General features: G+C 43.2%; 1 protein-coding gene across 2 annotated transcripts; it reads right to left on the minus strand.

The window, feature by feature from the left end:
- Positions 1 to 358: 358 nt before the first annotated feature.
- Positions 359 to 7,934, minus strand: mmaa (metabolism of cobalamin associated A). Of its 2 annotated transcripts, none has more exons than XM_084188675.1 (7): positions 7,754 to 7,934; positions 7,005 to 7,451; positions 6,558 to 6,680; positions 5,901 to 6,071; positions 5,608 to 5,693; positions 4,345 to 4,494; positions 359 to 1,025 (listed from the first exon to the last, which is right to left on the minus strand). In XM_084188675.1, exons 2-7 carry the CDS (start codon positions 7,411 to 7,413, stop codon positions 723 to 725), a joined length of 1,242 nt encoding a protein of 413 aa, XP_084044801.1. In that variant the 5' UTR covers positions 7,414 to 7,451; positions 7,754 to 7,934; the 3' UTR covers positions 359 to 722. The 2 variants fall into 2 exon arrangements, with proteins under 2 accessions (XP_084044801.1, XP_084044800.1); XM_084188674.1 differs by having other exon boundaries at positions 7,005 to 7,437; positions 7,754 to 7,931.
- Positions 7,935 to 12,198: the final 4,264 nt, after the last annotated feature.

Consider the following 12,198-nt stretch of genomic DNA (forward strand, 5'->3'; position numbering starts at 1 on the left):
CCATGGTGTCCTCAGAGCTCCAGGGAAGAGGGATCTGGTATCCTAGCAGCCTTTCTGTGACCTGTCACCCAGCACATCCTGAGGGGAGGAGCGGGGAGGGAGGGTGGCTCTCAGGCCAGTCATTATGATAATGGTTTAGATGAGGTTGTGGAGTTAGGGGGACATCAAGTGGCCAAGAGGCGTCATTGCGAAACTCAGGTAATTTTGGCTGGATTACATTTTAAATGTTCCAAAATCAAATGGGAATAATATATGAAGTTTGTATTAAAAGTTGTAATGTTCAGAAGCTTCCTAGCCATTGTGTAGCAGCTACTTCCCCACACAAACATGTCATTAACAGAAAACGTCCACAACTATCTAATTCATTTCATAATTTATTCAACCCATCGATTCTGAAAAATCTATAAAACTGCATCCATTGATACTCTTCAAGTACAAACCGATAAACCGCAATGTCCAGTCTCTTGTATGAGTAAGTAGGTCAGTGTTTCAATTTGAAGGCAGTGTGTGCTGTGTGAGGTTGGGAGGGGGACCAAGATCTACTATTCCTTCCCTTCTCTCATTTAGATGGACACTGATAGGTGAAAGCTTGACACCATCTTGCTTTCACCAATAAATCGTCCTTACAGAGCAGTGATCTGAGAGACAAGGCGAGAAGAGTAATCAATGTTACAGTATATGGATAATGCTGTTGGTAGTAGATCTCCACTTCGGCTAGAAGGTCACTGTGAGGAGGAGGAAGAGGAGGAGGTGAAGGCCTTCAGTAACAGATCAGCCGCCAGGCCCGGTGATATAGCTCCCCTGGTGACCCTGTCCTCTAGCTTGGGTAGCTCCCCCCTGACGGCAGGGTGTTCCTGGAAGTGCCTTAGGACATTCTCCTTGATCAGGCTCCACATCCACACCTTGTGCTGGGCCCTACGTTTGGTCTGGAAGTCCCCGCTGGACAGGGTGGCTGAGCGGAACGCCTCCATCTTACCCCACAGCTCTGGTACGCCCTCGCCTGTCTGGGATGACACACGCACTACCTGGTGGGGAGAACCATACACACAGACACAACCAGCATATATGGTTAGGGACCAGTAAGCACACACACACACACACACACACACACACACAGCATGTTCTACTATCCTTGTGGGGACCTCAAATGTATTACATGCAAAAACCTATTTTCCCTAACCCTTACCCTAACCTTAACCCTATGCTTAAAATACCCTTCGTCCTTTTGGGATTTCCGGTACCCACGAAGATAGTAACACAAGCCCACACACACAGTGCATACAGACATACACTGGCAGACACTCTCACATACAGCACCAGTCAAAGGTTTGGGCACACCTACTCATTCAAGGGTTTTTCTTTATTTTTACTATTTTCTACATTGTAGAATAATAGTGAAAACATCAAAACGATGAAATAACACATGGAATCATGTAGTAACCCAAAAAGTGTTAAACAAATCAAAATATATTTTATATTTGAGATTCTTCAAATAGCCACCCTTTGCCTTGATGACAGCTGTGCACACGCTTGGCATTCTCTCAACCAGCTTCACCTGGAATGCTTTTCCAACAGTCTTGAAGGAGTTCCCACATATGCTTAGCACTTGTTGGCTGCTTTTCCTTCACCCTGCCGTCCGACTCATCCCAAACCATCTCAATTGGGTTGAGGTCGGGGGATTGTGGAGGCCAGGTCATCTGATGCAGCACTCCATCATTCTCCTTCTTGGTAAAATTGCCCTTACACAGCCTGGAGGTGTGTTGGGTCATTGTCCTGTTGAAAAACAAATGATAGTCCCACTAAGCCCAAACCAGATGGGATGGCGTATTGCTGCAGAATGATGTGGTAGCCATGCTGGTTAAGTGTGCCTTGAATTCTAAATAAATCACAGACAGTGTCACCAGCAAAGCACCCCCACACCATAACACCTCCTCCTCCATGCTTTACGGTGGGAAATACACACGCGGAGATCATCCGTTCAACCACCCCCCGTCCTAAAGACACGGCGTTTGGAACCAAACTAATGTCCATTGCTCGTGTTTCTTGGCCCAAGCAGGTCTCTTCTTCTTATTGGTGTCCTTTTAGTAGTGGTTTCTTTGCAGCAATTCGACCATGAAGGCCTGATTCCCACAGTCTCTTCTGAACAGTTGATGTTGAGATGTGTCTGTGACTTTAACTCTGTGAAGCATTTATTTGGGCTGCAATTACTGAGGCTGGTAACTCTAATGAACTTATCTTCTGCAGCAGAGGTAACTCTGGGTCTTCCATTCCTGTGCTGGTCCTCATGAGAGCCAGTTTCATCATAGCGCTTGATGGTTTTTGCGACTGAACTTGAGGAAAAGTTCAAAGTTCTTGAAATGTTCCGTATTGACTGACCTTCTAGTCTTAAAGTAACGATGGACTGTCGTTTCTCTTTGCTTATTTGAGGTGTTTTGCCATAATATGGACTTTGTCTTTTACCAAATAGGGCTATCTTCTGTATACCCCCCCTACCTTGTAACAACACAACTGATTGGCTCAAATGCATTAAGAAGGAAAGAAATTCCACAAATTAACTTTTAAGAAGGTACACCTGTTAATTGAAATGCATTCCAGGTGACTACCTCATGATGCTGGTTGAGAGAATGCCAAGAGTGTGCAAAGCTGTCATCAAGGCAAAGGGTGGCTATTTGAAGAATCTGAAATATAACATATAATTGTATTTGTTTAACACTTTTTGGGTTACTACATGATTCCATGTGTTATTTCATAGTTTTGATGTCTTCACTATTATTCTACCCTTGAATGAGTAGGTGTGTCCAAACTTTTGACTGGTAGTGTATATGAACACACACAAGCACGCACGAACACGCGAATGCACGCACACGCACACACGTGTGGACCCCCATGTAGTTGGTAATCAATCCCCCACACGCCCATGCAGGCAGTGTAACACACCACAGATATCTCACACCCAGTGGGGTCTCTGTATTCACATATTCACCTCAGGCCTGTTCAGACAACACCAGTGATTTAAGGACTAAACAACTCAGGATTGACCAGTGCTTGAATGAGAGTGACTGCACTACAAAAGGGAAACTGTTAAGTCATATCTCAATGGTACAATGATATAGGGGTCATTCTATAGTACAACACACTATCAAGCTGTATTATATCTTGTCATTTCTAATTGGTCTAGTTACAATTCAAGTGTGCCAATAGACATGGTGAACTACTGTAGAAATGTCTTACAAAGTTACAGTCAAAATGATTAATCTGCTAGAAGGGAGCCTTCCAAAGTGCCATCTCCCCTTAACCTAATATTGAGATCTGGCAGAGGAGGAATCATGTGGAGACCCATTAAAAATCACTGTGGTGGAGATCTCCTGTCCTGAAGTAAGTGTTGCTGCCTCTGGTACTAGTGGAGAGAGGAACAGGGCCAGAGAGAGAGAGAGAGAGAGAGAGAGAGAGAGAGAGAAATTGAGACAGAAAAAGAGAGAGATGAGATGGAGAGAAAGAGGTGGAGAGAAAAATGGAGACAGAAAACAGAGAGAGAGCGAGACAGAGAGACAGAGAAAGAGAACCAGAGAGCGAGACAGGTCTGGGAGCCTTTTATCTGAGTGGGTGGGCTGCTAATCAGGAAAATACATGACACAGCAGCTCTGTATTCAGAGTGGGGAGGTAGAGGAAGGGTGGGTGGGGAGGTAGAGGAAGGGTGTGTGGGTGGCGGTAGGGGACTTTGGCAGGGTGCCAGGTGGGCAGATGCTGCATTGGGCCGCGGTCGGTCTGAGACAAAGAGACAAAGAGACAACGCTAGCCCAGGGTGGGGAGGCATGCAGAGAGCGCCCCCTCCCCACCCCCGGAACACTGCGACAGACTAGAGTGCCCTGATGATGACATCACATTATCCCCCTCCCCCGGGTCAGCTGACCTCGTTGTGCAGTGGGACGGCCTGTCGGCTCTGGTGATGTGGGTGCGCGCGCGGAGAGTTATGGGCGCCAAAAAAGGATTATCAGTGGAAATGTAACACATCTCTCCAATAGAGGAAATGAGGACAAATATCAGGTTCCAACACCATATTGGCTGGAGTTCTATTCCCCAGGTAACAGGTAACATGGATTATTTCATGTTTTGCTATTTTCTGTCACATGCATTTTTGTAGGTATGCATTTATTGATCATTTTGGGGTTTTATTTCTTAATTCTGTGCGAATGAAAGTATGAGCATAAACACACATAACACAACACTAACCACGTTCCTGGTCTTGGACTTCTTCCTGAGCAGCTATTTGAAGCACTTTTATATACGTTTTACCCCTTCCCACTACCCCTCAGACAAAAAAACATTAAACCCAATACTACCCACCTTAGGGTTCCAGGACTTTGATTTCTTCCTGAGCAGTTTCAGAGCACTGGTGTACTCTGCCTGGATTCTCCTGGCTGGAATTAACAGGTCTCCGTCTGCTTTAGTGACCACCACCAGGTCTGCCATCTCTATGATGCCTCGCTTAATGCCCTGGCAATAGAGAAGACACACACAGATTCAGATTCAGTACCCTGCCCTGAACTTTAGAAACTGTCACTAGACGGCTACCACCCGGTTACTCTACCCTGCACCTTAGAGGCTGCTGCCCTATGTACATAGTCATGGAACACTGGTCACTTTAACAATGGAACACTGGTCACTTTAATAATGGAACACTGGTCACTTTAATAATGTTTACATACTGTTTTACCCATTTCATATGTATATACTGTATTCTAGTCAAGGCCATCCTCTTTAACTATTGTTGTACGTATACTATTCTTCAGATATACTAGATATTCTATCCATATAGTGTCTATACATCACATCACAGGAGGCTGCTGAGGGGGGAACGGCTCATAATAATGGCCGGAACGGAGCAAATGGAAGCCATGTGTTTGATGTAATTGAGCCCAATCCACCTATTATGCTCCAGTCATTACCATGAACCCGTTCTCCCCAATTAAGGTGCCACCAACCTCCTGTGCATCACACACATATATATATATATTTATACTCCGGACTCCGACATTTCTCATCCTAATATTTCTTAATTCCATTCTTTTACTTTTAGATTTGTGTGTATTGTTGTGTATTGTTAGATATTACTGTACTGTTGGAGCTCGAAATACAAGCATTTCGCTACACCCGCAATAACATGTGCTAAATATGTGTATGTGACCAATACAATTTGATTTGATTTGAATCAACTTTATTGATTTCCAGAGGGGAAATTGGATGTAAATCTTATGTCTATATATCTAAACTGATTGATGGACAGTCACAGTCTGTGATCCTGTTTGAATCCTTAAAAATGCATCCTGAGAAAGGATAAGTGAAGACAACAGGGTGGAAGTCTGCTAAATGACTAAAATGTAAATGTAAGAAACCATTTTGTTTCTTTTCCAAATATGAAAGGAGCGAGGAAACAGGGATGCACTTTAAAGAGTTGAACTAAGCTCATGAGACATTTATATTAATCAAGAATCAATGGATATATTATTCATTTAAATGATCAAAAATGTCTGTAAATATCACAGAGTGGTTCTTTAATGGCATTGTAACTGGGGAGTGTGATGGTGATGGTGGTGCAGCCTGTCTGACCTGTAGTTCATCGCCCCCTGCTGGTGGGATCAGCAACACAAACATGTCCACCATGTCAGCCACTGCAAACTCTGACTGGCCCACACCTGAGGACACAACACACAATGAAACTAAGTATTTATGAAACGCTAGGAATTTTCTTAACAAACTTTATCAGCTATGTTATGTCATCTCCTCATTTTCTTCTTCATACCATTTAGACTTTATAAACCATGTGATGTGAAAGATGCAAAGCATGAATCACAGTGAGACTAAATCTGGTTCAATAAAAACTGATCTGTTGGGTTCCTCACCTACAGTTTCTACCAGAACGATGTCGTAGCCGCCCCCCTCACAGAGTACTATGGCCTCATTGGTGGTCCTGGTGACTCCTCCCAGTGTTCCAGAGGTAGGGGAGGGTCTGATGAAAGCGCTCATGTCTCTGGAGAGCTCAGTCATACGAGTCTTGTCACCCATCAGAGACCCTGGGGAGAGGGGAGGATTTACGCGTAACACCAACACAAAGTATAAAAGTGGTGGTATATCAGTATAGTTATCAATATTTAATAATAATCCTTTGCCTAGCTTGAAGAAGATATATGTGAGGTAAATGTAAAATGTAAATGAGGTACACAGGAGGCTGCTGAGGGGAGAACGGCTCATAATAATGGCCGGAACGGAGCAAATGGAATGGCATCAAACACCTGGAAACCATTCCACAAACTCCGCTCCAGTCATTAACAGAAGCCCGTTCTCCCCAATTAAGGTGCCACCAACCTCTTGTGGTGAGGAAACTATATTGAACAACATTGCATAAGGAGGAATAGTTCCCAAAATCTCATATATTACGGCGTAAGAGTCTGTCTGGCATTACAACGGACCCATTTAACCCAATACATATAGTCCACAACACTGATGAAATACCATTCACAAACATAGCAATGAATATGTAGAATGATGTAGAGACATACCTCCTGTGGTGCAGGATGAGGGGTCGACAGCCAGAACCGAGACTTTATGTCCTTGTCCTGTGAGCATCTTCCCCACCACCTCAATGAAGGTGGACTTCCCAGCTCCGGGTGGGCCAGACAGACCTACAGACAGACAGACAGACAGACAGACAGACAGACAGACAGACAGACAGACAGACAGACGTCACCTCACAGAGAACAAACAGGCTCGCACATCAAGCCCACACTCTTCTCCATATGGTCTTTTAAGACTTAGCTACCTCAATTGTATGAATAGAAAAATCTTCAATAAAAAGCTCACATTGCATCCCACCAATTCAAGTAGTCCAACTCTAAGCAAGCCACTAGTTCAGATGTTTAAATGTTCACATATTATTAGGTCTGTGTGCATTCTGTGTACTGGGCATAGACACAACAATGTTGAACATAACAAATCCACATACTAACCCACTCTGAAGGCCAGGGGTTTCCCTCCATTCTGTTTCTCCTGCTCCTTCCTGTAGGCCAGTACTCTCTGCAGCAGGACCTGGGCCAGCTCTTTCTTCCTGGGGTGCTGGGTCTCCACCAGGGTAATGGACTCAGCCAGACTGGCCCGCTGACCTGAGATGAGTCCTTTATACAGTTTATTCAACAGCCTCTGCTCTGGTGGACTCAGCTCCTTGATGTGGCTTAGGGTGGATTCCACACACATACTCCGGATGTGTTGGGAGTTAAGCCCAGGGAAAGAGGGGGTACGAGTGCAGGACGGTGGGGCAAGACGGTGGAGGAGGCATCGACCCCATGTTGGGGTGACAGTTCGTAAGAGGGAGAGGGAGGACAAGCGGTGGAGGAGAGGAAAGAGTACTGAGGGTCCCATGGTTGTCTGGCACTGGTCCCTTTTCTAGGGGAGAGAGTCTGTTAATGATGTAACGTTAGAGGACACTATGATAAACAGGCATTCAATACAGATTTGTGACACATTTCAGTTAATTCAACAAGACAGAACAAAAACTAGGCTGTTGCTGATGATTCTATGACACTCACTTTGGGCTATTTAGACTGTTTGAGGTTGTGGCATTCAAGAGCAAATACTGCCAGTAGAAACGAATGGACATATGCATATATACATATATAAATACATACATACACCGGTAACTGACTGACAAGTAGCCATAGCTAAACAGTTACAAAACGTGTACATACAATGGAGAACTCACCTTAATAGCTAGCTATTTGTACATGAATCTGTTTAGTTCGTCTTTGCTGTTGTCCTCTACTATTGCTCCAAACACTTTCATCACTGAGTATTAATTTAGGAATAAAGAAAATAAGGAGAATTCTGTCATTTGCTACTCAAAAGCAATCACACGTTGACCTACCAGTGTTTTGGTCGTCACTAGTTACCACTGTCACAAAGTCATAAACCCCGCCCATTTCTACAATTGATCTTCTTAAAATGTGATATTAAACCTAACCCTAAACTTAACCCTAACCTTAGCCACACTGCTAACCTTATGCCTAGCCATAACCTTCAATTAAGACCAAAAAGCTAATTTTTGTTTTCATAAATCTTTACGCTATGGCCAATTTTGACTTTGTGGCTGTGCTATCTAGTGAAACCCAGTGGGTCTTGCTTTTTTGCTTCGTTCACTTCCTACTTCCTGTGACGTAAAACACCGCCCCTTTCTAGAATAAGTAGTACTACTCAAGGCCACGCGGTGGTGGCATTGATCTACGGATAGATAACTCTGGCACAATTTTGCATGTTAGGCTGAATGAATTTTTCAATTTTCAGCCATTATGGCCATACAATTTCAAGTTAGTGTCTTGAGTTGTAATACTTTTGTGGGTGCTTATACAGTATTTGTCCTATTTCATACAGGTACACGTGTATTAAAATGCATGTGAATTGAAAATGTGTTTTTTGCATATCCCCCTCCCCAAGGGTGATCCGAAGATTTTTACACCTAAAGGCCTTGCAACAGGTATGCTTCCAATACCATGACCTCAGTCTATATCAGAGGAGGCTGGTGGGAGGAGCTATAGGAGGACAGACTCATTGTAATGGCTGGAATGGAATAAATGGAACAGAGTCAAACGTGGTTTCCATTGGTGTGTTCGTAAATTCAATCTGGAGTGCCAGAGTGCGCTCAGAGTGTGCTCTGGGTGTTCGTAAATTCAGAACATTGTCAGTTTGTAAATTCAGAGCGTGTCGCTCTCGGAGCGTTCCGAGCTCACACTGGACGCTCTGGCCGAGGAGTAGGGTTGATCCGAGCTTTCTGACCTCACAACGGCAGTCAAGCACCCAAGCTAATCGGCTAACGTTGGCTAGCTTGCTAGCTACTTCCAGACACAAATGAGAGAACACCTCACTCTGACCATTTTATTCGCCCTAGCTGAGCTGGTTAGTTGTTTTCATGTTATCCAGAGTGTTGGTGACTGTAACTGTGCTGTTGGCAACAATTTAATTATACTTTTTTACTGACATTGAGCATTCGTAAATTCATCAGTTATTCTGCGCTCTGGCACACTCAGACGAGAGTGCTCTGAAATCAGAGTAGATAGCCAGAGCGAATTTACGAACGCACCCCATATGTTTGATGTGTTGTATACCGTTCCATTTATTCCATTCCAGCCATTACAATGAGCCTGTCCTCCTATAGCTCCTCCCATCAGCCTCCATTGGTCTATATCTGGTCAGAGGACTCCTCTATCCACACCCTCCACATTGTTACAACATTTGAGAGGCGCACAGCGATGCGGTACAGCGCTCAATTTGACCTCTGCGCGCCTCTGGAGGCTCCGCGATTGCGCAACACCATCCATACGGTGCCTCCGCCCACATTTTCGGATCAAGCATAAAATGGCACTTATGCAATGTTTATACTTAACTTTCTTGAGCTTCAACTTGACTCCGATATGTAGAGTATGATACCAACATTACACGTGTTCACATCCAAGGATATTAACTTTCTTTTATTCTTAAAAATGAAAACAATAAGAGGCCATAGGTAACGAAACAACTTTATTTATTGAATCTTCCAGTAGAGACTTGATATTCATGGAATAAAACTGCTTTCTGGGAGTACTACTCAGCAAAAACAGCACAAAGAAAAAACAAAACAAAAAACAAAAAGAAGAGGCAACAATCCGTGAAAGTGCAGATAACAAGAAACAACAAGAAAACATGTTCAAAAAAATACAAAAATCATTACAACATTTTAAAAGCAGATGGGATTTTCTAAGCCTAAAATAATTGAAAGGCAAAAACAGTCTGCATTTTTATATTACGATAAAATCATGTATTAGGGCCATCAGTAACTTACTCAGCAGTGAAATTAATACCTTTTTTCAGTCAACAACTTCTGAAGGATGCCCAAATGTAATAGGCCTAGGCAACATTTTTTTTTACATTGTTTTATTATTAACTGTCTTTTAGTAAGTTTTGCTGAGTCGATGCAATCAGATAATGTATCAGAAGAGATATATCCTCAATAGAGTACCACAGTATGAATTACAATACCCATAAAGCCTAGCGAACGCCAGAGTAAGCCTACACGAAACACAGCCCTTATTTTAAGTGTTTCTAAAATCCCTATGGAAAAATGAATGGTGGAAAAACTATTGGAACCATTTCCCTGTTAGACCGCTAGGTTTTATGGGTATTATGACACCTCCACTGTTGGGCTCTATGTGACTCCACTGTTGGGCTCTATGTGACTCTACGATTGATACATTTCTTTTTTTGCTGTACCATGCACAGCTAGGGACAAACTGAACTATCCTACGCTTGTGCCAGTCTCTGCTTAGTGTCATTCTTCAGTCACTACCTAAACAAGCCAAACTGTGATTTGCTACACTAAACCAAACTACGCTTTGCAAAACCGACTGCACAGCACTTTACTCTAATGGTGAGTATGCCTAAAACACGATTAAAATCGTTTAATTCAGTTGTAACACGAGTGTAACACAAGAAGAGCAATATTTATTTATGTACAACTTATTTTATCTTACGCCCTGTGAGCACAATCCCACAATGCCCACCTCACACTCCCGCCCCGCTCCCACTGATGCCCTTTCCTGATTTCTCATCATGATAGGGTTTGTAAATAATCTAAAGGGATTTTGTATAGGGGTCTTTTTCTTTAACTTTTTTTATTTGCCTAAACCTAAAAAAAGAACAACATTTTTAGGGTTCTGGGGGAGACATTTGTATTTACGGACCTCAGTATCTTCATACGTTCTAAATATGTTTCACAAGAAACATAATATTTTTACATTTATATACTTTTTTCAGCGATATTGGTTGTCTTCCAATCCTTCCAATTCTGTACACGTTTATTATTGTTGTAACAACCCATGAAACTGGCTGTATGGGTTTCCAATGGAAAACTGCCGGAACAAGATCAGGGACCAATATTCACGTCTCAGAGTGCTGATCTATGATCCGGTCCCCCCCGTCCATATAAACATATTCATTATGATCTAAAAGGCCAAACTGATCCTAGATCAGACTCTTTCTGAATATGGGCCCCAGATGAGGAGGATACTTTGCGTAGTGATGAATTGATGATTCGTTTATAATGATCTGAGTCTGATTGATAATTATTACAGTTGGTCACAAAGATCAAGTATCTTCCAGATGCTTCTATCTCGCCTTGCCCCCACCATGCCAGTCTGCAATGTGCCCAATTTCAGATATGATCCTTCAAGTAGAGTACAGTCATGGTCAAAGGTTTTGAGAATGACACAAGTATTGGTCTTCACAAAGTTCGCTGCTTCAGTGTTATGAGATATTTTTGTCAGATGTTACTATAGCATACTGAAGTATAATTACAAGCATTCCATAAGTGTCAAAGGCTTTTATTGACAATTACATTAACTTTATGCAAAGAGTCAATATGTGCAGTGTTGACCCTTCTTTTTCAAGACCTCTGCAATCCGCACTGGCATGCTGTCAATTAACTTCTGGGCCACATCCTGACTGATGGCAGCCCATTCTTGCATAATCAATGCTTGGAGTTTGTCAGAATTTGTGGGTTTTTGTTTGTTCACCCGCCTCTTGAGGATTGACCACAAGTTCTCAATGGGATTAAGGTCTGGGGAGTTTCCTGGCCATGGACCCAAAATGTCGATGTTTTGTTCCCCAAGCCACTTAGTTATCACTTTTGCCTTATGGCAAGGTGCTCCATCATGCTAGAAAAGGCATTGGTCGTCACCAAACTGTTCTTGGATGGTTGGGAGAAGTTGCTCTCGGACGATGTGTTGGTACCATTCTTTATTAATGGATGTGTTCTTAGGCAAAAATGTGAGTGAGCCTACTCCCTTGGCTGAGAAGCAACCCCACACATGAATGGTCTCAGGATGCTTTACTGTTGGCATGACACAGGACTGATGGTAGCGCTCACCTTGTCTTCTCCAGACAAGGTGTTTTCCGGATGCCCCAAACAATCGGAAAGGGGATTCATCAGAGAAAATGACTTTACCCCAGTCCTCAGCAGTCCAATCCCTGTACCTTTTGCAGAATATCAGTCTGTCCCTGATGTTTTTCCTGGAGAGAAGTGGCTTCTTTGCTGCCCTTCTTGACACCAGGCCATCCTCCAAAAGTCTTTGCCTCACTGTGCGTGCAGATGCACTCACACCTGCCTGCTGCCATTCCTGA

The sequence above is a fragment of the Coregonus lavaretus genome, assembly GCF_964263955.1.
Source record: "Coregonus lavaretus genome assembly, contig: SUPER_35_unloc_1, whole genome shotgun sequence".
NCBI classification, from domain to species: Eukaryota; Metazoa; Chordata; class Actinopteri; order Salmoniformes; family Salmonidae; genus Coregonus; species Coregonus lavaretus.